Raw genomic sequence first — 27,163 nt, forward strand, 5'->3', positions numbered from 1 at the left:
AGTCCCGGGTAAAATATACGAGCACTGCACTCTATCTCTCGGCTCATTCGGAGGGCGGGTTGATGATTGGCCAACACACACGGTGCCACACGTTCGATATCACGTTGTCAACACGATTCATTCTACGCACTGGGGCCACTCAACTGTAGACGTGTCTCGCAGACGGACTGAGAGCATTGAATATATTATAGAGCCCATCGTCATCATAACAAACTGCGACATCAGAACACAGTGAAGCTAACGGATTTGTGGTGTATGGATCGGTATAATATAAAGGCAGATTGAGAACCGCGTGTGGGAACTACATTGGGATAATATACACTGTAATGGTCTCTGTAGGGATCCACGGAGGCCTAGATTGAGCTGAGAGGTATACAGCCCGTGTGTACTGTGAGATACAACCACGTGTAGTAAGGAGGCCACCATGATGGAAACACAAACAGACAGAGTCTTCACTGCGGATTATATCAAGAAGAGGCGAAGGAGACAGGTGAGAATGCATTCTTGGATCTTATTTATTACGCAATCAATATTATCTTCTTGTTCCTTGTGTCTTGGTAAATAACACAGAGCAATACCAATGTTCATTGCTCCATGTCAATACGCAGTGCACTGGCGATGTTTATGTTTACATTATGATTATATGATAATTATATATAGACGGAACCAGACTGTTTCTACCTTTTTATTTATTTATTCCTTTAAGTTACTGAAAGACATTGCCGAGTACCGGTATAGATTTAGATGTAGAATTGTTTATTTAAAAGATTTAAGAGATTTAAATTCACATCTGGGATAAAGAATATTAATCTTGGTGGGTGGGATTCGAACCTACGACCTCTGTATATTTGATTATTTGGTGTGACCAAAGTGATTTAGATACACCATGGACCTCCATGGATACACCGATGTGTGTTAGCACTTAAGGGCCTAATTTAACTTTCCTGAGCCCGGTAAAAAAAAAATCACAGGCGTTTTACTCGGGTGGGATTTGAACCCACGACCTCTATTATGATTGATTATTTGATTTGAGCAAAGCTTTTAGTGATTTTGATAATCCCGTCCACAAACTACTGGCAGCTTCTTTGAGGAGTAGACTGATTTCCCACGCACGGAAGCCGATTTAAATAGCTTAACTAGTTTGTAATCAATTAGTCATTAGCTCATGAATTCATTCAAGGTCAGTAAAAGTGGTCAATGGTTACTACCCAGTTAAAGTGCCAGTGGTGTAACTAAATAGTTGTTGCAGTGGTCTAAAACAGTTGGCTGTGGTCATTATTTATTGTTATTTTATTCAGATTAGCCTTATTGTATTTCCTCTATTGACAGACCAACATCATTCTTGGATACTGCCACACTAAAGTAATCGTATAACTATTGGCCTAAGGGTAGATGCCCGTTATGGTTCACACAGTTTATATGTAGTGCTAGTGGGGTATCTCAAAACTTAATATTACACCAAATAAATATTTCATTGGATAAATCAGTATATAAATTTACTGAGTATCCCAATATTGCAACATTACGCATAAAATATTACAAATTTGTGAACATTCTTACTCAATTAGTCATCAAAGTTGCATGAGAATATTGGAAGAAAAAAATAAATTGTTGCACACATTTTTGTGCTCTTAGATGCCAAATAAAAGGATTCATGCCTGAAGTATCTCGCAATGTTTTGTACTATCAACAGCTCTCCATTGCTCATTCCTTAGTACGTTTTATCCTCACAATTACTTTGAGTAATTACCAATAGTGTCCAGTGCCTTTTAAGAACAGCCAAACAAGCTGCAACACCATAATTTAAAAAAATTACCACACGTCTGGCCTGCCGTCGAGAATGCATCGTAGAGAGATGTTCTGGGACAATGTGATATATTTATAGTCCAGCTAATAACAATCAAGCCGCATGGACCATGTGGACATGTTGCTGATCCATGTCATTGGAGACGGTAGGCAGCCCGCGGGTACGAGTGGGCCAAATCACCCACGCCTTGTAAGTTCTAGCTGGATCTGTTAGTTTGTACACTGCATAAACCGGTTATATATTTTCTCTCCTCCGTTTCTATTTTCAAATACCGTTTTCCCGACAGTAAATAGGCGTTGCAGCTTGTTCTTTGTGTTCTTTTATTTTATTTTAATTATTAACAGTTCTTGGTCTATTTGTTTAATTTACTCATGTATTTCTTTGTTTTAGATTGATTATTTATTTACTTTACGTTAATTTGTTACTTATTTTATTTCATTGTTATTTTATTTTGTATTTTATTTGTATTACCATTATATATATATTTTAATTTATTTAAGTTTTATTTATTTGTGTATTAATTATTTCATTTTGATTAGGGGAAGTATGAGCTGGGTTTCCTCAAATGCTTTTCTTTTAGGATTAATTATACTTACCTGCAGTGTAATTTGTAGAGACGCCATACTTGTCTCGAACAGACATGAGACGTGACGTGACTCACGGCATTAAAGCTGTTTTTTAAGTGTGTTTTTTAATGTCATCTTTAAGTTTATACATGTCAACATTATTCTGTAGTCACTTATGATACTACGTCCTCAAGCAAGAACTTGTGTTAGTTACGAAATTTCAAAACCAATAAACAGTATACTCGACAGTCGACACACACTTGCACTGTGGAAAAAAGCTCCAGTGAATAAGCCCCCCCCCCCCCCCCCACCCTGGTTTCCTGAGGTAAAATAAAATCTGTTACAGAATCACATTAACACATGATGACGTCACGATATCGTGGCAACTTTAAACAATGCCATCATTGTTTCCTAAGCGACGCGTTTCAAAACAAATCGACAATTTGCCAACTTGCTCTGACGTCATGCATTGTTTGACGTGTTTGGCGTATACATCATAATCTCCATTATAAGTTTTTTTTGCAATTTAGTCTTTCTGGTAAAATTGTTCGAATTGTAACCCATGTTTTAGAAAGGTGTGCAATTAAATCAGAATCGCTGGTCATGTACATACCGTATCATGCACGTTTTAATATCGTTATGGTTGTTAAAAAAAAGAACTAGCAATGCATGAGCAAACATTTTGTTGAGTGTCCCCTCTTTGTTTATGCATCCCTTCTTAAAGACAGTGGACACTATTGGTAATTGTCAAAGACCAGTCTTCTCACTTGGTGTATCTCAACATATGCAGTAAATAACAAACCTGTGAAAATTTGAGCTCAATCGGTCGTCGAGTTTGCGAGATAATAATGAAAGAAAAAACACCCTTGTCACACGAAGTTGTGTGCTTTCTGATGCTTGATTTCGAGACCTCAAATTCTAAACTTGAGGTCTCGAAATCAAATTCGTGAAAAATTACTTCTTTCTCGAAAACTACGTCACTTCAGAGGGAGCTGTTTCACACATTGTTTTATACCATCAACCTCTCCCCATTACTCGTAATCAATAAAGGTTTTATGATGATAAATAATTATTTTGAGTAATTACCAATAGTGTCCACTGTCTTTAATTTGTCATAAACAAGGAATATTTAATTTCTGCTTACACGTGTATTTGTAATTCATTTGTTGCTCAATCACTTTAAACTGGTTTACTTAAAATTCAATTTAATGGTTCGGTATGCCTTTTCGTCTCATCCCTTCTCCTTGTCTTTTGTATGTGCTTGATTACCCATGCAATAAATTGTTTTGTTATGGTCATTGGCCCACGTGAATACACTTTTAATACAAGCATTTTATTTTTATTCTGTATTTCTTTATTTTTTTATGTAATTTAAAAAACAAATCTAATTTGCATACAACTCTGTAATTTAAGCACAATTCACCCTTTTGCGATCATTGGCCCACGCGAATACACTTTTAATACAAGTATTTTATTTTTATTCTGTATTTCTTTATTTTTTTTATGTAATTTAAAAAACAAATCTAATTTGCATACAACTCTGTAATTTAAGCACAATTCACCCTTTTGCGATCATTGGCCCACGTGAATACACTTTTAATACAAGTATTTTATTTTTATTCTGTATTTCTTTATTTTTTTATGTAATTTAAAAAACAAATGTAATGTACATACAACTCTGTAATTTAAGCACAATTCACCCTTTTGCGATGTTTGAATATTTTTAATTAAACCAATACTAGTATTTACGGGTATGCCCCCCCCCTCCTCCACCCCTTCTATTGAAACCCTGTATTTGTCCAACTGTTAAAATAATCTTCTCTCTTCGTTTTTATCTTTTTTACAGGGGAGAAACGAGTTTCTCGTCAAATGGAAAGGATTTCCGAGTAGGTATGTATTTTTAGAATCATTACGTAGTCACAGTTTCGCAGAAGAGTAAGGCGCATGACCATGACGTCATCGACAGATCCTGCCGATCTCACAGTGTCGGATGACGTCACTGATCACGTGTGCCCTTCTGGTATTTTTTATGTGTCAGCTATTTCATGAAGGTTATTATTAGACCCTTCCGCTGGTGGTAAACAAAGTGTGCCTGTTGACCAAATTCAACAATTTCTGTAAAGATTCATGACTATGAGCTGAAATATCCCTTATGACTTGTCGGTTTGTTTCCAACAAACTTTTTATATATTTTTCAATATTATGTCAATGTGTGTAACATTCTGTTTTTTTCATTTTTTATTTGCATTTTTGAGCTTTCCATAGTTGTCCAACCTCGGTTGGCAAAAACTCGGCCTGATAGAAAGGTTTATAGGACTGCCCACATTACATTTAGTGTCGACTAAGAATATTGTCTCGCCGGTAGAGGGGGTAAACTCCCACAATAGTCATCGGCTTGTTGCAGACTTGAAGTACGCGCGCGAACCTCGACACCCCTCGAGACTGCGTGACGATGTGACCGAGAGAACGACGAACCTCTCGTGAGGCCCGTTGCCATTTATCGACAAAGCTCTGCTTTAAAAGCGGGTTTGATAAATGGCGTCATGGGCGTTATAAATGACGTCATACGGGCGTGATAAATGACGTCATGAGCCTTCTTATCGGTGATGTAAATAATGGGCGTTGACTCTGCGTCACGTGATGTACACATTGTATATCAGTGACGTATGTTTTCGACAACGCCCTCCTTTTGTTTCCACGAAAGGAAGCTTAACATCACAAGGTTGTGAAGGTTACCCCGTAAGATTGTTGTAACTCATTGTAGTCATCTTTTGGTGGAAGAGTTTTCATAGAGTTTGTTGAACTCCAACACCACCCCTAACCGACGAAACAGTGTGTAATTTGCTTTGTTTCTTGGTGTTATTTATTTGTAGGCCCGTTTCCTTGTGTGTGCTTGTGTTTTTTTAAGTGGGTCATGAAGTGTAAATAAACGAACTTGCTCCTGTTTGACGCCTGATTAAACGCAACGGGAAGCGACTTAACACAATGATGTCATGTGACGTGTCCATCATCATTTCAATATCTTGGTTTGACAAAAAGGTTCACATGAAAGCTGCGATCAAATTTACCTTGATAGCCGGGAACCCCCACCCCCCCCCCCCCCCTCACTTCATCATTAATTGATTTCATCAAAACATGCGGATGTCCAACAGTCGTTTTGCAATATACGGAACCAACCTGGAAGGGCCCTGAGAGACTGAGAGTTAGTGCTCATATTCAGTTTGGAACTCACTTGCCGTTGGTGAGTGGATGTCAATAATGCCTACAAATGCATACAGGAATTATTAGACAATTTTAATATCTTTCTCAACCCTGCTGCCTTCAAATTTCTACTATATTGATAACCTCAATTTCACGATCATTTCCACGTTTTATTTCCAGTCAATACCCTAGTTCGTTTTGCAATTCACGGAACCGAACTGGGATGGGATGGGAGGGGAAAGAGTAGATGTCAACAATGGCATAGTGATTAGGATAAGAACACATAAGCCGCTCAACTCTGCTACTTCCTGGAAGCAATTCTTCGAGTTAGAATATAGTTACATGCTTGCGCCACACTAAGGGCTCACAAAATTGTCTTCGCATGAGATGTAAATTAAGACTTGTGGCAAGTTGACACTCAAATAAGTGACTTCAGTGAAAAATGACCCTGCTTTTTCCGCGAAAAGGTTTCCAACGACATCTGATGATAGGTCTATCAATAATAATACCACATCCTTGAGAGTGACGTTAACTCGAGTTAAAGGCAGTGGATACTATTGTAATTACTCAGAATAATTATTATCATAACCTTACTTGATAACGATTAATGGGGAGAGGTTTATATTATAAAGCATTGTGAGGACCAGCTCCTCTGAAGTAAAACGTAGTTTTCAAGAAAGAAGTAATTTTCTACGAATTTGATTTCGAGACCTCTAAATCATGCATCTGAAAGCACACGGCATCGTGTGACAAGGGTGTTTTGTTTTCTTTCATAATTATCTCGCAACTTCGACGACCAATTGAGCTCAAATTTTCACAGGCTTGTTATTTTATGCATGTGTTGAGATACACAAAGTGAGAGGACTGGTCTTTGACAATAACCAAAGGTGTCATGTGACTTTAAGGCATCCATCGGCGCGTCTCACGTCAACCCGTATGGTTTCACAAGGCTCATTATTGACTCCATGGTTCGCAGAAACCTGTTTCTGGGTCAAAGTTTGACCCAATGAGAGGGGCTGCAATATGAAATTCTGAGACTTTTAAAGGCGCTGGACATGTTTTAATTTTCAAAGACAAGTATTCATACATGCATTATAACAAACCTGTGAAAATTGGGGCTCAATATTGGTCATCGAAGTTGCCAGAAAATAAGGAAAGAAAAAACACCCGTGTTGCGCTAATTAATTAATTTGTGTGTTTTCAGATGCCATAGAAAGGCTTCAGGCCTGCAGTCTTTCTCAGATTTTAGTGAGCAAGTATCTCTTTCTCAATGACTGCGTTACTTCAGAGTAGGCCCTAAGCTTACTTCAGAGGGAGTTGTTTCGCAATGTTTTATACTATCAACAGCTACCCTTTGCTCGTTACCAAGTTTATGCTAATATATCTTTTTAGTAATTACCAATAGTGTCTAGGGGTCGATTTCACAAAGAGTTAGTCCTTGTAGGAGATATGAAAAACGTATAGCTAGTCCTAAGTTAGGACGAGTAACTCGTCTTTACTCGAGATTAGACTAGTCTTAACTCTTTGTGAAATAACTCGTCTTCACTCGACATTAGACTAGTCTTAACTCTTTGTGAAATCCACCCCAGGCCCTTTAATGCATGGAACGTAACTAGATGGTATTTTACGTTGACATTAATTTATTAAGAGTGAGCTTTGCATGCGCTTATTAGAACCATAGAGCAATAGGATAGATGGATAGACCAAGGCTGGCCAATATTTAAAGAGCTATTATAGGTTGTAGTTCCGGTTCAAGTCAAGAGTCCCCTGATAGCTGTAATTGAGGTCACAGTGCTATGATTGATCGGATTTCTCGGATTTCTCGGATTTCTGTGGATATTGCCTGTTGTAGTTGTACACGCTGATAAAACTCACAACTAAAAATGCTAATTCTTTTAGGAGATCGCAAACCTTGGCCTGTTCACGTGACGCTGCTTCTGAGCTGCTAAGTATAGCTCTCAACTCAGTCGTATATTACTGTTATTACGTCACTGTACAATATCACGTCTTAAACTGAGACCATTCTTTGGCAGCTGGAACGCAGGATTTTAAATTAACACCGATTTCTTTAAACAAAAAAAAGTTAGATTGGTGTTATATTTAGCACCCTACCTATGATGTACATTTTGATTATCTCTTGGATATCTACATGTGACAGCATCCATGGTGGTGTCAATTTTAACATCCCAGTTTTTGCAGTGTTTGATTATCTTTGTGAAATCGACCCCAAAATAATACTGCAATGAACAGAATACTGTGAGGAAAAAACATATAAAGGTTCCCTCTAAAGTAACGTTGAAGAAGTATACAACAACAAACAACATACAACAACTTAATTAGGGATAGCTCAAAAGCAAACTGCCTCACTATTTAAACTTCAGTTGTATTGTTAGTTTCTAATACAAAGCTTGAATTGAAGCTTAACTGAAGTTTGATTGTTTGTTGTTTCCCCTCAGAATGAACACGTGGGAGCCCAAGGACAACATTCTGGACCCCGGGCTGATCTTGGAATTCGAGGAAAGGTATGATTATCAATCAGTGTGTTCCTGTTATTAAGTATCAGTGTGAACACGTCCTGTCTGTGTTTTCAAAAGCTCAGGGTTTTATATAACACTGGTTTAAAGGCACTGGACACTCGGTAATTACTCAAAATAGTAACACAAAAACGTGTTTGGTAACGAGCAATGGAGAGCTGTTGATAGCAAAAAAACATTGTGACGAAACGACTCCCTCTGTATCTGTAACATATAGTTTCTGGGGAAGAGGCAATTTCTCACTAAAATATTTGAATCTGAGAAAGCCCTGAAGCCTTTCTCATTCATCAAAAGCACACAAACTTGGGCAACAAGAGGGTTTTTTTCTTACATTAGTTTCTTGCAACTTCGATGACCAATTGAGTCCAACTTTTTCACAGATTTATTTTTTCTTAAGTGGTTTTTTTTTTAGGTAAGAGGTTAATTGATTCACTCAGTTATTGGAATCTGAGGAAGACTTGAGGCATGAAGCATTTCTCATTCTTCTGAGAGCACACAATTTTGTTCAGCAGGGTTGTTTTTTTCTGTCATTATTTACTTGCAACTTCGACGATCAATCGAGTCAAATTTCCACAGATTTGTTATTTTATGCATAATGTCGTGATACACCAAGTGAGAATACTGGTCTTTGACAATTACCAAATGGTCCAGTGCCTTTAAAGACATCAGTAAAAAGCACCGGTTTAGGACACCCTGGGCGTCGCATGCCCATGAACTGGCTCTCTCGGTATGTGACTTCCTCGGTGCTGTGAACAAAGGGTAAACTAATTTAGGAAGAAACAAGGACATCCCCACAACGACACGAATAACATGACAGACTGACAAATTGTGTGTTGACCTCTCTGTGGCAGTGTGTTTTGATCTTAAGTTGCGAGTATGGATCCTTGAAAAGGAGTTTAAAGCATGTTGAAGGGAGTTATTGTATGCATGTACTTTACGAAAGGTTCATCTTTCAAATGTTGGCAATTTTGTTTAGTGTTCTGTGAGACTTGCTTATGCTTTTGAGTTAGTTCACAACATTACACACACATAATGAATGGTAAAAAATAAATGGGTAAAAATGGTATTTAAAAGTAAAAGTTAACCATCAAATACACACCTCCATGATAAAGTATCAGTTACATAATGTTATGTAATGCTATACTTGTACAGAACTTTTGTCAAGTTTTACATTGATCATGAAAGTTTACAGATTTATCGGTTAATGTATACTTGAAGACATGTGCTATGGAAGGTGTGACCTGTGACATCACATGTTTACAAGAGTCACCAAGCCTGGACTTTCTGCAGGCACGATTTATACACAGCCTATAATGGAAGAAAATATAAAATCTGATATTTCATGGAGATTGCACTGTCCAATTTTTATCAACTTTTGATATGATGAAAGGAAGCACATCTCAAAACTTGTCAAGCTGTTACTTTCATAACTTTTGGATTTATGTGGACATTGTGACACAAAATGTCAACTTTCCCATATGACCAGTGCAGTATCTTGCCTGCCAGACTAGCCAAAGAATGAACAAGGTCGCACTTATTGTAAACAAAGTTTACATGGTCTATTGTGCTCGTCAGTAGTCGGTTAACCGGTTCATCATCTGAACGTCAGTCTTCTTTTTGATTCGATAAATGGTGGTTAAACCCGATGGGGAAGGGTTGGTTGGTAAACGTTACAACCTCTTTCTCACCGCCGGTCTTGTAACCAACCTCTTGTCTACAGATTTTAACTGTAAAATATGTTGTCTCGGTGTCCGACCTGGTCCCTCCTATCAAGTTTGAGCGTGAAACCAGGGGTCGTTTTCACAAAGATAGTCCTAACTTAGGAGTAGGCCCTAGGCCTAGGACTCTTGGTAAGCCTATTCATTTTCTTTTACCAATGCCAAAGAGACCAAGTGCCTTTAAGGCTATCAGGATATGCACTTTTCAACACCTACCGTGGCATTTGTATCGTATAACGACAACTTATGCACAAATATCAACTTAAATAAAACAAAACAAGTAATCGTCGTTCCCTTGAAGGCTTGCGTGAACGATTCGATTTGCCAAATCATCACCTCGAAAGACTCTCGCTTCACGGCCTGATATTCGATCGTGCCAGACGGGGCAGATTCTGAGGGCTGAAATAATTCCAACTTGTCCCTCTTTCCCCTGGCACAGAAAGATGTACTGTTGTGGAAAATTTACCCCTTCTTTATCTAAACACACTGCTATTACGACATGTTACACGAGAATTGCACTGATAATGCGTATACCTTTTGGTAAAACAGCCGTAAGTTTATAATGTTTTATAACACATTTCCTTGAAGTATTTAGGGAGAAACTTCGAGGAGATAACGACGTCCAACAATGTTAAGCCCCTTGGTCACGGTTGCTTAAAGGTTTTTCCTAGTTTTGTGTGTGTGTGCACATTCTGATTCCAGACCGAATTCAGCCGCTTTTTCGTAATTGACGATAGGTCTATTCAACCGACTGTGGTCACGTGGTTGAGTGTATGACCTGCAATACAAGGTTATGGGTTCGAATCCTACCGAGTTAATGGACTTTAAATCAATGTTTGTTTGAGAGAGATTTTTTGTATGCCCTTGTGGGTGTTTGCCGAGTTCCCTTGACGGTAAAATCATCTTCAAACAAACCAACAAAACCGAAAATTGACACTGCATATTTGCCCTAGCTCAATAGCAGACGTGATTTTTCTAACAGTTTTTTTTCACTTTTCTATGGCACTGTTTTGAAAAGAAAGGACGTCAGCTGATCAGCTGAATAGTTGCATGCCTGTGTATGACACGGGTGAATGGCCGTGGAAAACGAACTTCACAGGGTTTTGATACTTTCATCTGTTTAGATCCGCACAATCGATGACGTAGTTTGTTGGTTATGAAAACATTACAGTTGTCATGGGCTAGGTTGATGAACAGAGTCAACGAGTATGTATGGGCTGACGTTAGCATATAGTGTTAGCACAATCTATTGTCATTTATGTGAATCATTCCAATGATTTAGTGCTACTCTTATTGATTTGTCCTGAGGAATAAATCAATGTTTATAGTTTTTGAGTAGAGTCGTAAAATGTTTCAACTTTTCATACCTTCATTGTAGTGCAGACATTTTGATTAGTTTGCAATGAAGTTAACGTAACTAGGCAGAGGCTAGAAAACATCTGCTCTATTGGTCACCAGAAAGCTACAGTTATCCATGTTACAGGGTCACATAAAGCTATAGTTAGTGAACTGGTCACAAGAAAGCTAGTGTAGATAGTGAACTGGTCACAAGAGAGCTAGTTATCCATGTTACATCGATCACTTGATATAGTTAATAAACAATTATTTGATCATGTTATATTTTTCCATTGATCACCATAAAACTAGAACGTGGATACTTAACTGTGTTACATTGTCTCTAAAAGCTATTTGATGAGTAGTTATCCATCTATAAGTGAATTGTAACTTGTAGGCCTGAAGTGCCTGTGGAACAATTTCAAAAATATTAAGTCATGAAAACATTAAAATTCTTTTTTTTTGTATAGGAAAACTTTAATAACCTATAACCATATCAACCAAACCAATGTCACCACACAATAACTGTTCAAATGGTGACAATCTCCCCCAGTCATTAGATCGATACATTCATTTGATGAACAACTTTTCTTTCCCCCTAGTCCACCCCACAACACCTTGAGGGACAGTTTATCGGTTTTATAATCGATAATATAGATCGATCAGAGCCTCTGTCCTTCCTCTATGATCAGAGATGGTTCTTTCACATGTCTGAGTGATACATTTCACAGCTCCCATCGGAGCTTCAGAGTCTTTCTGCCTTGAGTTATTTATAGATTTTCGAGCAAGCAGAGCCAGTGTGTAAACCAAGGTCTTCATTTGCTAGTGTTTAATAAAGTAAAGAGTGCAGAAAGAGAAATAAATGCTATGTCATCCGTGTGATGAGATACTAAAGGGCATCTGTATATTACCCACGGAGAAGAATTATGAGTGGTAACTTTATCGTTTCACTTGCCAGTAAATGGACGAGACGGTCAGTTTTTGTTGACTCAATATCAAATAAAAGGCACTTGGAATCACGAGAAATTTTCGAAGTATGAAGTAATTAAAGATTATTTGGAAGTTTGTTTGTCCAACTTTTTGTTGCGGTTCATGATAAGTCATCGAATACCCAACTTCGTTACCGCAACCAGGGGGACCCTAAAGCCCTTAAGGGGTCCCCGGGCAAAACCCTTCACCCTCTATGATAAAACCACAGCGGATCATCCAATATGAAAACAAATCAAATAGAAGACATGTTATAGCTATCGCTGTCGGATAGTGTTAAGAGGGCATGTCTAATGTGACCACAACACCCATCAGCTTAAAGGCACTGGACACTATTGGTATTTGCTCAAAATAATTGTTAGCATAAAAACTTACTTGGTAACGAGTAATGGAGAGCTGTTCATAGTATAAAACATTGTGAGAAACGGCTCACTCTGAAGTAGTTTTTGGGAAAGAAGTTTAATTCTCACTAAAATATTTAAATTGAATTCGAGACCTCAGTTGAGGTCTCGAATTCAAGGCATATGAACTTGTGTGACAAAGGTTTTTTTTCTTCTTCAATTATTCTCTCTCATCAAATTTAGTCAACATTTTCACAGGTTTGTTTATGCATATGTTGAGATACACCAAGTGAGAATACTGGTCTTTGCCAATATTACCAAAGGTGTCCATTGCCTTTAACTGTCTAGTCTTCCTTGAGCTATCTATAGTTCCTTTTATTTGCTCTGTGGCTGCTTTTGTGGACGCTATAGTTTATGTATATATTATTGGCTTTATTGATGCCCCAAAGGGACCGTGTAAAGTCGACTCTTCCTTGCTGACAAACCACTATAACTTGTTTTAACAGGAACGTTGTTATACATAGAGGTCGGCAAAATAAAGAAACACAAAGTAGATAATGAGATTTTGGATTAGTTAAGCAGACATCTTTGTAACGTGCTATTTATAACTGTTGTGTTTACTTTGAGGGCAGTTTGATGTACCTTCTACACTCCATTAGGTCATCCAATTGACGGTAGATTGTTTTGATTGATCCGAGTGGGATGCACCCCAACTAGATAACGTTCAAATATAAACCAATGCTTCATGCAACATTCTCAAAATGTTTAAATCATCAACATGTTAAGAACTCGTTCACAGTTTCTTGCCCCCCTAAAATCATTATGAACCAAGACTATTAAATTTGACCACAACAATGTATATATATTTTTCCATTTTAGGAGGTTAACGTTGTTTGAAGCAGCATTCAATATTTAATATAAATTGGGAGGTTCAATTAAAGTAGATTACGCGCCGTAAAGGCAAACAACGATATTTGTAACCGTCGAGGGCAATTATTTTCTTTTCTTTTAATCTACAGTGCAAATTTGTGCCGTTGGACTTTGTTTGTCTGTTAATAAAACAAATTGCAGAGTCAGAGTCAAGAAAATGTGATAACATCCCAAAAATAAATAATAAATAAATAAAAGTTGATGTTGGAATGCAGCAATCGATGTTTATGATCGATGGACGTGCACAATAATCCATGACAAAACATAACCGTTTGCGCTCGAACTGTATATTGTTTTGTTTTTTACCAAAATGTGAATTCAGTTTTAACCTGTCCTCAAAGGCACTGCGGTCTTTGAAAATTACAAAATGTGTCCAGTATCTTTAAAACATTGATGTATTATCCCTTTAACATGAGAATGGAAACAGAAAGTGGCTGAAAGCCAATATTGCTCCATCCCAGTGCCAAATCACTATAGCAACAACTGAGGGATACACTGTTTATTTTAGAGATGAGACCACAACTTGCATATGCACACATTAACTTTGCATCATTGATCAGCTAAGAACTGTAATGTAAAACTGAAGTGTGAACCTAATACATTCGTTACTTTTGTTATCTCTTGTTTGGTCCAGGTTAGCGGATGAGTATCGGAAGGGAAGACCGGGTCGTAAGCCAGCTAAACTACTGAACCTAAAGGTAAACAACAACTACTTATTGTTTTTATTTGCAAACTGTATATTGTTGTAATAATATGGCGGCGCTATTGAGTAAACTAAAACAGGTATGAATCAAATACACTTTTGAGGCCTCAGACTCAGTAAGGGCGATGTTGAACAATTATATAAACTGGTATGAATCAAATACACTTTTGAGGCCTCAGACTCGGTAAGCCTGTTCGATTTTCTACAAGAGTCCGGAATTCACCTTGTATCGATTAATTTCGGTCAGTCTCCGTCAATCTTAGGCCTGCACAAAACGTCTTAGTTTGTCCGTGTCAAACTTAAATTGTTTTAGCGCGACAAAAGTGTTGCAATTAAAAACGAATCGGTGACAATCGTCGATTTATAATTAAAACAATTGCAGCACTTGTCGGTTCGGTCAACTTTGGTGTGGGACGAGTAATGAGAACTTGCTCGCTGGTCAGCTTGGGGTGGCATAAGTCTGCTGCCACCCAGCGTTCAAAAGTCTCTCATTGATCTTGGTCAGCTCTGTAAATTTCGGTCAATCTCCTTCAGTGTAGGTCAGTAGTGAGAAAGCCTGTATCTTGATAGTATTTTGTCGATTCAGTCAACTTTGGGTTGTGTGTGTCTTGTAACTGTCTTTGGGACGAGTAACGCGAATTTGCTTATCGGTCAATTTGGGGTAGCGCCTTGTTTGTTTTTGTGTACTTATCTTTGATTTTGACAGCTCAATTAAATAATTTATATGTTTCGCCGCAAACACTTAGAAACGTATTCTTTCCAACGGCGGGAGTGTCCACATTGAATAAGTTGGGTCGATACATTCAATGGACGAGCAGTTAAGTTGTGCACTGTCTTGAAAGGGAATTACATGGAGAAGACGGGTGTTAGTTTTCAGGTGAAAACGATGTTTTTGTTCTAGCCTTTTTCTTTAATGGAGCTTTGTTTTGTAATGACCATCTTGGGTGTTGTTGAAAATCTTTGGAAATCATTGCATCATTTTCTACTCAGTAAGATTTTTCTCTATACTTCGCAAAATATTTTTTAACAGCTTTGTGAAATGTTGATCTTAAATTAGAAAATAATTCACGAGGTGACATGGAATTAAGTTATTTTTCAAAACACAAAACATGAGTTTATTTTTATACAGTGTGTTTGTTTAACCCATCTCATGTTGGCACGTTCTCGTCCCAAAACGCTCAGCTGCAGGCTGATTCCTCAAATTGCTGTCAACACAATTGATTTCGGTTTTTATAAGATTTGATAACATCTCATGATATTTGATCTTCGACAATCTCTTTCTTTCTTATTTCTACCCTCCTCTTTCTCTCACTCTCTCTTGAAAGTGCGACCGTTTTACTTTTCACTTAAAGACACTTGACACGATTGGTAATTACTCAATAATTGTAAGCATGCAAACTTAGTTGGTAACGAGCAATGAAGAGCGGTTGAAAGTATAAACATTGTGATAAAAAGCTCCCTCTGAAATAATGTAGTTTTTTTAGAAAGAGGTTATTTCTCGTTCAAATAATTACCAAACGTGTCCAGCCGTCGGTTTCACCAAACTATTCCTAATTTGAGGATTAATATTAGGACTTAACACAAGTTACTTTTTCAAAGACGTGAGGACGCATTGAACCCATCCTAAGTTAGGACGAATTACTTTTCCTAACTCGAGATATGGTTAATCATTGCGTTTCGTGAAATCGGCCGCAGGACCTGTAAAGAGAAATGTAAACCAACGGGTGCTTTAATTTGTAACTGGTTTATGTCAATACCGGATGCTATAGTTGTATCGTTATAGCCTCAGCCGATCCCTGGATATATGATATTGATTTGAAGGACTGCCATGCAGTTTCACTTGTTTAGTCAACGAAACATGAGCTATGCGACCAAAGAATGTATCGCCATGTACTTGATATTTAAAACCCGGGCACGTTGTGTAAAACGGCGTCGTACCTGCGCTGACTGTGCGAGATAGTTCTTGATTTGGCACAAAAACAAACTCGCGGGCCTGAACAAAAATTTGCTATCGGGAGATTGTTTTGTTGCACAATGTTTGTGATCTGCGATTATCGAGATAGGCTTTTATTAGATAACTGATGATTACATGAGTTTCATATTAGCAAATGGAATCTGTCTGCCACTGACCATTTGCATATAGCACTGCCGTCATGAGTCTAAACATTGCTCACAACAATCAAATGACTTCGCATATGGCTGAGGTTTTGGCTAAGGGAATGTAAACATTAGCCGTAGCCATATACGTTTATAACATGAATGTCTACGAGCGTGGACTGAAGTGATAGGCATTTTTGATCCAGCTCAAAAAAAACAACCAAAACACAACATAACGTCTTTAAACAAAATTTAGACTGCAATGTCTGATTGTCAACAACTTTTTATGTGAATAAAGGGGCACATTTGGAAACTCAATTGAAAATGCGGTAATGTTTCCCATACGACCAGTGTAGTGTTTTGCCTATCCGAAAGGCACTGGAATGTACAAGGTCACCCTTTTTGTAATCTAAGGTGCAGGTTGTACTTGTAGCTTTCGAAACAGCAAACTGGGAGTAAGAACATTAATGTCACTACCGTCAGTCAGTCTGATATATAAATTATGAGATCCAGCCCCGGCTGGTTCTTTACATTTTGCAGGAGTCATGTGGTGTGTTTTGTACATAGTGCTATGTTACTGTCACTGACATCGCACAATGTCATTCCATAAAGAAACAATCCACGGATCAGCAAACTCAAGTCAGAACATTAACGTAACTACCGTTAGTCAGTCTGATACATAAATTATGAGATCCAGTCCCTGCTGGTTCTTTACATTTTGCAGGCGTCACGTGGTGTGTTTTGTATTTTGTACATAGTGCTATGTTACTGTCACTGACATCGCACAACGTCATTCCACAAAGCAACAATCCACGGATATTCTCGTGTTGTTTTGCGGGACTATCGAGCGACCATTTGACCTAATTCTGCCGCAAAGGGACATTATGTGCTTTTTACTGCAGGGCACTGTTTGTTTAGTTGTACACTAGTATCCTACATTGAACGAAATGTTTGAATAACATTTGTTCTTATTATGTGTCTACGACATCTCTCAAAATTACTAATTGAATGCATTTTACCTCAGTCCAAAATGTTATTTTAACATCTGGTTAGTTGACCTACTTGATACTTTGCAACTCTGAAGTAAATCTCTGAAGGTTTATCAGCTAAAGTTTTTATTTTTAGTACGAGAGTTATTGAGTAACGAAACCGTCTACGCAATACTGTACACCATCTCTTGACTTACTGTTTCCTTTATTGACATTCCCTGTACACACACACAATCCATCGTTGTGTACATACATTAAAATTACATGTAGCTCACTGTGTACTGCTCGCCACTGCCATTTTGTGCATTTTCGAATTTATCATTTAAAGGTCTTGCATACTCGATTTTATTTTAAGACTAAATTATTCAATATTGTGTTGAATCCCACCTGATTGAAACAATCCATCTGATTTTATCTCCTGGAAAAATCCAAAGCAAACAAACAATATGCTTGACTTTTGAAAGCAGTGTGTTAAAATAACCATGGAGGTAGGATGAAATAACAAACCAACAGACAAACAAACATGGTTTATACTATTATTTCGAATTGTACTTTGTTCTCATTGTAAACTATTAAAGTACATTTGTATTGTTACTATTTGGGTTATGTTAAACCTGTTATACAAAAGTAATGGTTCTGATTACATTGTACACATACGAAAGCTATTTTGCTCTTCAATTTGATCTGCCAGAAACAAAACCATATAATCGATGACCCCTTTTGAAAGACTGTAAGGCGAGGTCAATCAAGTATGTTTTTTATCAATCAAACCACTTCTCTGTTTGAAATTGTGTTGTTGATGTCAATTTACCACTGACCATCTCGTATGCTATTATTTTGCCACATCCCCTAACTACCCATAGCAAAATGAAGAAGCTATTTTTGAATTCTACTGAGGTGAACCACGCCATTCCTCACAGTCCTCGACTTTCAGTGTCACTCATTCTCTACCCAGTTTGTACTGTTTGTAATATAGCCCAATGGAGGCCAAATTAACGTGTTTTTTCTTCTGATGCGGACAAACAATATCTTTCTATTATCTATTATTTGGATTGTGTTGACATTTGAATGAAAGCATTGACCTCATTTGGGTTGCCATATTGTTTGACCCCTTATATTATATCAATCAGCTGCTTAAAATTAAAAATAAGGGGGACAACCGAGAAAGGAAGATAAATCACAAACTGTTAAGGCATTTAATATGTATACAGTTCATAATACGCTATAACAACACTGCGTACAGAATGTATGCCCGAGGTATTTAATTTCCGCTTGCATGGTCTTGCCCCCATTCTCAGTGTAATTTATATTCTATGGCCAACCAACTACTTTCCCTTTGGAGTTTTCATCCAAAATAGATATCTGTATAATACAACAATATCGATCGAGGTAATTTGCCTCTCCAGCTCAGGCCAAAATAAGAAACTTGTTTAGCGTCCCTCCCTTTTTGAAAAAAAAGGAAGGAGAAGGGCCTTATTTTCTTTTATTTATTTTTTTTTTTTTAAATGGCCACCCGACACATGTTTTTATTCAAACGGCTGAGCTTTTTTTCAATATTATTTTCTTTGCTGAGATCGTTAAAATAGTATCCTTTTTTTTTTCTTTGTCTAAAAATTAATTCTGAAAAAGTACAAAACATTATTGCATTAATAGAAAAATTTAAAAAAACGGCCTCTTTAAAGGAAGCAGGCGGGAACGCTCAACATGTTTTTATTTTTATTTGGCCTTATTATTTAGTTTTCTAGAGAAGTGAATATCTCCCCCAGCCCTACCTGTTATTTAGGCAGAGGGGGGACATGTAATATAATAGTTTCCTATTGGGGTCATTATAAGCGTATAATGCCGTCAATACGTGAGCTATGAGAGAGGTAAGGTATTAATTAATTGGGGAACCAAAATAAATAACCGACATGAAGATTACCGACCACGGTTATTGCTCAGGTTTGTGAAGCTCTTGAGTCCCCCACCCCCCCTCCCCCCCCCCCCCCCCCACCCAATACTCTTTCTCACCATCTTGATTAAAAAGCAGAGTTTGTTTTTATATATTTACAAATAATAAAAGACTTCAGCCCTGGCCTTTTATTATGCATCTGAAGGCACACAAATTTGTGGAATAAGGGTGTTTTTTTTTCTGTGTTCTTTAGCAACTTCGGCGACCAATCGAGTCCAAATGTTCACAGATTTGCTATTGTAGGCCTATGCAAATGTTGGGATACAATACAAGATACACAAATACTATTGTTTGACTTTCAACTCCATTGCCTGTAAGATCGATTGCCAATACGTATGCATTCCCTATAAGTATTTTGTTGATGGACTGGTAATCGTGCCGAATTCATGGAAACAAACGTCAACAAGAGTCAATAACGTTTTGATATTAACAAACATGTTGTCCTTGTGAATTGTTCCTTATGTCTAAAGCGGACTGTCTGTGCACGCAAGGTGACACAGGGTGTCCAAGTTTCCTGGAAATTAAACAAAACTGTGTGTTCAAAATGTCCACTTACTATATTTTTACATGTAAATGACAGATAAAACAGTAGGGTGTCATCATTTAAAACAGTGTGAACAAAAGACACACAGACCATCCTTTGGCTAGAATGCTATGTATGTACGTCATCGTTTGTCTGTGTTGTGGAATGTTTTGAAATCCGTATTTATGCTGTTTCAGACGGTCTCTTTGGGCAGCCATTTGTTGCCACGTCCATGTCTTATTCAAGTGGAAGTGAAAAGCTTGCAAGCCCATGGCCATGTATGTCAGAGGAAAGCATGATGTTAAAGACAAACTAGTTTTTTGAATCTAAACGATTATTTTGAATGAAAAACTTTTCCAGAATGTTGCATATTTGTAATGTTCTTATCTTAAAAAATTAAACCTAGTAGTTTTGAACACCAGAACAAGCTTTGATATGCATTTACTCAAGCTATTTGTCACCATAACATTGCTAATAAAGAGTGGGCCCACCGACCTACCCGCTTAATTGTTTCAGGTTATCACCCGAGCGTGAAAATCCGTCCCCCTTTAATTGCCTAATTTATATATTGTGGAACATGAAACGTCCGTATAATACCTGGTCTCCAGAGATCGAAGGATGGCAAAGATCTTTTTACTCTCTGTCACGTTGCCTGAAACCCAGACTGGATCCACAACGGCTCTTTTATGTATGATGATTATAATTATAATTTGAGCATTGTTCGAAATTACCAAACCTATAATTTAAATAGTTTGAAAATTGTTCTCTGTTGAAACACTGACATTAAATATTAATCAGTGACAACAAAGTTTTGGGCACTTAAACGGTGGTAGAAATGCCCTCAATGTTATTTTTTTTATTTTTTATTTTATTATTTTTTTTTATGCAAAGGTCGTGTGTTCGAATCCCACCCAATAATAATGTGCCTGTGTTTGTTTCACAACACTCGGGAAAGCACTTAAGTAAACAGTGGTTACACACATCGGTGTAGATGGGTAAAACCAAAAATGTATGTTCCTTATCCCCGATGCAAATTTCCTTCTATTCTTTCGATAATATTGTCAATTATCTTTGTTTGGGTTCAAGTAACAGTTGTGGTTTTATGAGAAATTGTAAAGCTTGATGTAGGACTCCTTGTTCACAAACCGGTGTAAATTGATTTAAATATTACAACTGAACTGAACATCAAATGGCTGTCGTGTTGTTTTTGTGCTACAGTTGCAATGTGGAGGCGGTGGCGAGACGTATTTTTCTTCTGCAAGAAGTAATAAAGCTACGATAGTCATTTAAATGTTAACATGTGTATAAAAACGATGACTGCATTTCGTTGCGCATTTTAAATCAATTGGTTAAACATGGCGGCAAAATCTTTCAGGGGAAAAAGGAGGAAAGAAGGGGTTTGGGTACTTCGTGTAGAACGCAAAACACAGTATCCACAGATTAACATTAAACTTATACTGTTTGAAGATATTGACAGTAGAAAGCTTCCCTGAAAATATTACTTACTGAGGTGCTGTAGTTCTTGAGAAATTAGCAAAACAATGTAACATATTTTTTTTTTTCAGGAGACGAACATCTTTAAGGTAATTACCAATATTGGTAAATACTTAGTACGCTCTGTGATTTTTAAATCAGATAAATTATATTACATAGGCCTACATCTTGTCATGGCCAAAATCAAAACCCTCTTTGCCTAAATAAATAAACAAATAAAGAAATAAAAAATAAAAAATTGACCGTTCTTGAGCGTGATGCGAAAAGTATAAATTAACAGTAAATTTAGGTCTTTAGAGGCAAAAAAAGTACGTAAGATTTATAGTGTAAATAATTAATGTATCCATCTGATCATACGGGATATGAAGGTTTGTTGTCAACAAGAATGTCATGCACGCAATGGAGTCACAGTAACAGCGCCCTCAAGCGTTGACCTTTTACAAAATTGTAGGCCTTTTTAATTAATCGATTCAAAGAAGGGAATTCTCTTTAAAAATTGAGAAAATTGTTGAGGATGACAATTCTAAAGTGCAGAAAAAATTGCTAAACGAACCAGAAAGTATTGGTATTCATTTGGTTAAACAATGGGTAAGGTCTCAGATGTCGACCGTAAGTTGTGCAATATATTATTTTGTTGTTGATGACATTTTGAGGCTTCTTCTCGCGACGTCATGTTTTATTGAGGCTGATTTTTGTGTGTGAACATTCAATCACGTCGACCCACATGATTCTGTATTCATGTCACGTCTGAATGTTGTATATAGGCTACGACTCTAAGAGCCTCGCGCGACATTTCATGCATTGGGATGCTGTCTGAGAAGGAAGCCTGTCACATAAATTATGTTTAACATTAATATACTTTAAAGAGCACGTGGTGATAGTTTGTAATGAACAAGAAAATCTCACGCTAAGATTGTAAGCTCGTTTTAACTGCTGTGAAACATTATCTCAAAAATTAACACATTTTAATAGTTAAAACTATCTGTCTTGTATTGGGCCCAGTTTCCTTATTAAAGACACTGGACACTATTGGTAATTGTCAAAGACCAGTCTCCTCACTTGGTGTATCTCAACATTATGCATAAAATAACAAACCTGTGAAAATTTCAGCTCAATTGGTCGTCGAAGTGGCGAGATATGAATAATAAATAAAAACCTTGTCACACGAAGTTGTGTGCTTTCAGATGGTTGATTTCGAGACCTCAAATTCAAAACTTGAGGTCTCGAAATCAAATTCGTGGAAAATTACTTCGTTCTCGAAAACTACATCACTTCAGAGGGAGCCGTTTCTCACAATGTTTGATACTATCAACCTCTCTCAATTACTCGTTACCAAGTGAGGTTTTATGCTGATATGATAATTATTTTGAGCAATTACCAATGGTGTCAACTGCCTTTAAGCACAAAGAGTAGGTTAATAGCACAACACTTATGCTTACCAGATTAAGGTTCCCACCCAAACTATCAAGTCACATGTACAATTAAAATTTTGTGACTGGTATCGTTCTTATATCTGCTAAGCAGAGAATATCTAAGTGGTATTTCCTAAAGCAACTCTATGCAAATGGGCCCTGCTTCCTTTGTAGACAGTCTCTATTTCCATTTGGTGCAATGTTTACGTTTTAGAAGTGCAATATTGCATATTTATGAACCTTATAATGGTTTTGTGCAATCAATGCGTATTTACAACATGCAGAAAAGGGTAGCTCAATTTTTTCTGAATACTTCACTAAGGGTTTTTATCTCTTTCGTTCTTGCAGGACTTGAAAAATCAACGGCGGGATTTTCTTGCGAAATGCAAACAGGGGTTTTTACTTACGGAACACCAACCGATAATAAACCAAGATCATACGACTATTTCCTACGAGGAGGATGATGACAGCGATTGCTTCAAAGATGGAGCCGGCAGCTGTAATGATATGGACATTGACAGCCCAGACGCTAACGGTAACTTTGCACACTCAGACGGGATGGAAATTATCCCACCGAAAGCCGTTAAAAAGCCCGCCTTCTTACAACTAAATGAACGCCATTTACCGGCTGGGAATTGCCGAGACGCGAGGTCGCCGTTGGCCGGCTGCCTGCCGTCGCCAACAGTACCGAGACCGCCGAACAGCGCTACGTACGACCTCGGTAGCGACACGCCTCTGTCGACCACCAGTCCTGACTCCAAGCCACCATCTCCTTCCAACGTCACCACGCCGACGAACACCGTCAAGCTGGGGAAGTTTGCCCTGCTCAGGAAGTACCGCAACTCGTTGGAGGAGAACTCTCAGATCAGCGTGACTAACGTGACAATAGGAGACGTTACCGTCGCCATTACAGAGAGTAACACTCCCAGAGGATTCTTCAGGAAGATCGAACCCGAATCTGTTTGCTGGTGAAGAGAAATCCGGGAGAAGAATACAAACAAACAAAAACAGAGGAAAAATACAGCATGATTAAACTGCGAAAATCTGACCGTTACTTCGGTACAAACGGAAGTTATGTGGAAATATTAACCGGAGATTCTTCCTAAAAGTGGAACAGTCTGAAATGAGGAACAGTTCCGTGATGAAACAATGTAACCAAAGTTTACTTAAAATGTCCATCACTAGTGGCAGAAGTGGGATAGCGAGAAGGATTTTTTTCACCTACAGAAAGTAATGATTACTGATAGATCATGTGATGATCTTATCGTTAACTCCTCTTGTTAAAGGCACTGAACACCTTTTGTAATTGTCGTCAAAGACCAGTCTTGTCACTTGGTGTATCTCAACTAATGCATAAAATAAGTAGCATGTCAAAACTTCATCTCAATTGGTCGTCGAAGTTGCGAGAGAATAGTGGAAGAAAAAACACCCATGTCGCACAAGTTGTGTGCTTTCACATGCTTGAATTTGAGACCTCAGCTGAGGTCTCAAATTCAATTCAAATATTATTTTAGTGATAAATTTCTTCTTTCTCAAAAACTACACTTCTTCATGGGAGCCTTTTCTCACAATCTGTTTTACTATCAAAAGCTCCCCTTGCTTGTTACCAAGTAAGTTTTTTATGCTAACAATTATTTTGAGCGATTACAAATAGTGTCTAGTGTCTTTCATCACCACAACATAGTGGCAGGAGTGGGATTGCCACAATATGGTGGCAGGAGGGAGGATGCCATAATATGGTGGTAGGAGTAGGATTGTCATAACATGGTAGCAGGAGTAGGATTGTCATAACATGGCAGGAGTGTGATTGCCATAATATGGTGGCAGCAGTGGGATTGATACTGAAGACTGCTGTTAATCGTTGCGTGGAAGCATCGATTCGTAATGATACGGTCGGTTTCAGAGGTCCACGTGGTTGGAAGTTCTTTGAAAATATGATGAGAAACACGAGACACATATTTGGTGTGAAGTGATCATGAACAGATTTTGACTCTCGGATTAGTCTCAAACTGATTTCAGGATATTGAGTATTTTTCTGTATATAATTACGCAAACTGACTCAACACGAAGCGTGCTTTGACTTACAAAACACCACGAATTGTGGTATATGTATTTCAGGTCATGCTTTAATGATCACCAAATGGGTGTATTTTATCTCGACGATTCGAATTCAAATTATTAGATGTTCCAAGCGAAGGATTGGAGCGTTTAAAAGAGGTATGAAGGACTGTTGTTGCACTTGTTTTAGAAGTAACGATTTATATAATATGAATAGGTACCGTATACCTTTAAAACAGCCATTCGGCAGCTGACCCCCTTTCTTTGTGTAAGTTTACAACAACTTGAATAATGCATGAGATTTAATTTCCCTCTTAAATTCCCTATAAAGAGCCACGTTAGATTAATCTTCATCATCACAAGCTCACTGAGAAGTGAACCGTCAAAGTTGTTACATCCTTTGCATGTACATGTAATGTCTTATTAGATTACTATTGCCATGCACACTTCGATCAGACTTTTTGTTGGCTTCATTTTCTTTTTTTCTCAAAGCGCATGCCTTAATAGCTTTACTAGAAACAGAATGGGATGAAAGGAACAAAATGTTAAGTAGTTGAATAGGATTTTGAAATATATATTCAGTAGCTATACTGTCCTGATTCAATTTGTACAATGAAATTGTATTAATAAATCTAAAAACAGTTTTAACAAAGCTTTAATTAGGTGAGGTTCCCGGTAGTGCAATTTGTAAATCTATCCAACACTACTCAAAAGAGATTAACACATGGTCTTACTGCAAACCTTAATTGATATTAGACCGTTATATTGGTGATAAACAAACCGCGCTGATTGGTATGGAATTACATGTAGATACAAACCATGATTGTTGCTTTCTTTCCAAAAAACAAAATCCCATAATATAGTTTTCTAACTTTACTTCCACCTTGCAAAGTTTCAAATCCTATGTCACATAGTTGACATAGCTTGTAACAACGTGGGTCATTGTGTACAAGAAGGGCTTTAAAGTTTTACAAACTACGTTGCCTGCCATATTTTCACACTATCACCATCTTGGTCATGTTCCCTATTTCAAATAACGGTAATGAAAGCCAACATTCATTGCGCAAACATGGCACCACACTATTATTTCGTCCGGCCTCAGTTTGGTTACAATAAGTTGGAATGTAGTTAAATCAAGTCGACCACACAGTGATAAAGGTTTATATGGGTCAAAGTTACATTGCCCCTCCTCTTTTCCCAATTCCATTCCCATCGACACGCCCATCCGTGGTATCACGTGACTTACCTCAACGTCCATGTATTCCTTTCTATTATGCATTATAATGTTAATCTGATTAAATATATATATTTTGTAAATGCAAAATGTTTGAACTTGAATTACTTTATTTCTCAGTTGTTTTAAGGCATCTTCAGATTGCCAAAAGTTATCATCTGTACTATTTGAACTTTTGCTCATGATCGAAGGATTCACAAAAATCCCCACCTCCAAATCACTACAAACCAAACTTTCGACAACAACCAATTTGGTCTTTAAAATTGTTACTCTTTTATTTAGTATTGCAGTTTAGTATTATTAATGATTTTAGCTTACCCTTGGGTAAATGTTACACTCATTTTTAAAGCATAATTATCTAGAAGAAACATTTTACTTCCCAACAAAAGCGAAGAACACAGAGAACTTCGTGTTGCATAAGCCCAGCGTTTTAACGGGGAATTTGTGCTCGTTTGTAAGTTAGTTTCTCACATACAAACATTAACGTAGGTATAGGATTGTGAATTGCACTAATCAAGAAATAATGATTCAGTACCTAGACGACATCACTTATTGTAATCAATGTGGGGTTCTAACCTACGACCCTGTGATTGCAAGTCCTGCAATCTAAAAACTGGACCATGGTGCATGAAGCCATGTGGTCCCCAGTGACCAAAGGTTGGAGACTATTTATTTTGATGTTTCTTCCACATTTTCTCTTTTCAGTTTTCTTTATTTTATAAAAAAAAAAGTTTCCCTTGATTAGATATAGATTGACAAAGTGTAATGGTGTGGCAGCTTGTGTATAATAGTATGGATGCACAGCAATCCAGTTCAATGCAGAATTGAACTAGGGTTTTCAAAAGAAATTTATCTGGGGCAAGTTATAGGAAATAACTTCCTTCCGGTTTGGCGTGGCTAATATTTTTGACCTTGCCCTCCATTGTATGAATATTAGAAGATTATTACTATCATTATTAATATATTGTTCACTACATGATATGCTAAGAGGTGGATCAAATCTCGTTCACGTTAACACAACCTGAAGACCCTGCCCAGTTACTAATATTAACTTAACAAAAAAAGAAGACGGCCAAAGCACAATGATCGAAACGTCGAGTAGAAAACCGGCTCTTCTCAGAGCTACCACTTTTCTCACAACATATTTGTTTACCGCAAACCTTACTTAGCAAAAATGCTATGGAAGACGGTGGGTACATTAACATATACATGAAATAAACAAACCTGTGACAATTCTGGATAAATCCATTAGCCTAAGTGAGTCAGGAGAAAGTGGACAACAA

General features: G+C 37.5%; 1 protein-coding gene across 1 annotated transcript; it reads left to right on the plus strand.

The window, feature by feature from the left end:
* Nucleotides 1-27,163, plus strand: LOC139944378 (uncharacterized). The gene is made up of 5 exons (XM_071941381.1): nucleotides 1-490; nucleotides 4,220-4,263; nucleotides 8,031-8,096; nucleotides 14,054-14,117; nucleotides 22,937-27,163. Exons 1-5 carry the CDS (start codon nucleotides 425-427, stop codon nucleotides 23,558-23,560), a joined length of 864 nt encoding a protein of 287 aa, XP_071797482.1. The 5' UTR covers nucleotides 1-424; the 3' UTR covers nucleotides 23,561-27,163.

Source organism: Asterias amurensis, chromosome 11, assembly GCF_032118995.1.
Source record: "Asterias amurensis chromosome 11, ASM3211899v1".
In the NCBI taxonomy this organism is placed as follows: domain Eukaryota; kingdom Metazoa; phylum Echinodermata; class Asteroidea; order Forcipulatida; family Asteriidae; genus Asterias; species Asterias amurensis.

Coding starts and splice junctions, on each gene's coding strand:
- LOC139944378 (XM_071941381.1), top strand. CDS start 425: ATGATGGAAACACAAACAGACAGAGTCTTCACTGCGGATTATATCAAG. Junction 491..4,219: donor AGAAGAGGCGAAGGAGACAG/GTGAGAATGCAT, acceptor TCTTTTTTACAG/GGGAGAAACGAGTTTCTCGT. Junction 8,097..14,053: donor ATCTTGGAATTCGAGGAAAG/GTATGATTATCA, acceptor TGTTTGGTCCAG/GTTAGCGGATGAGTATCGGA.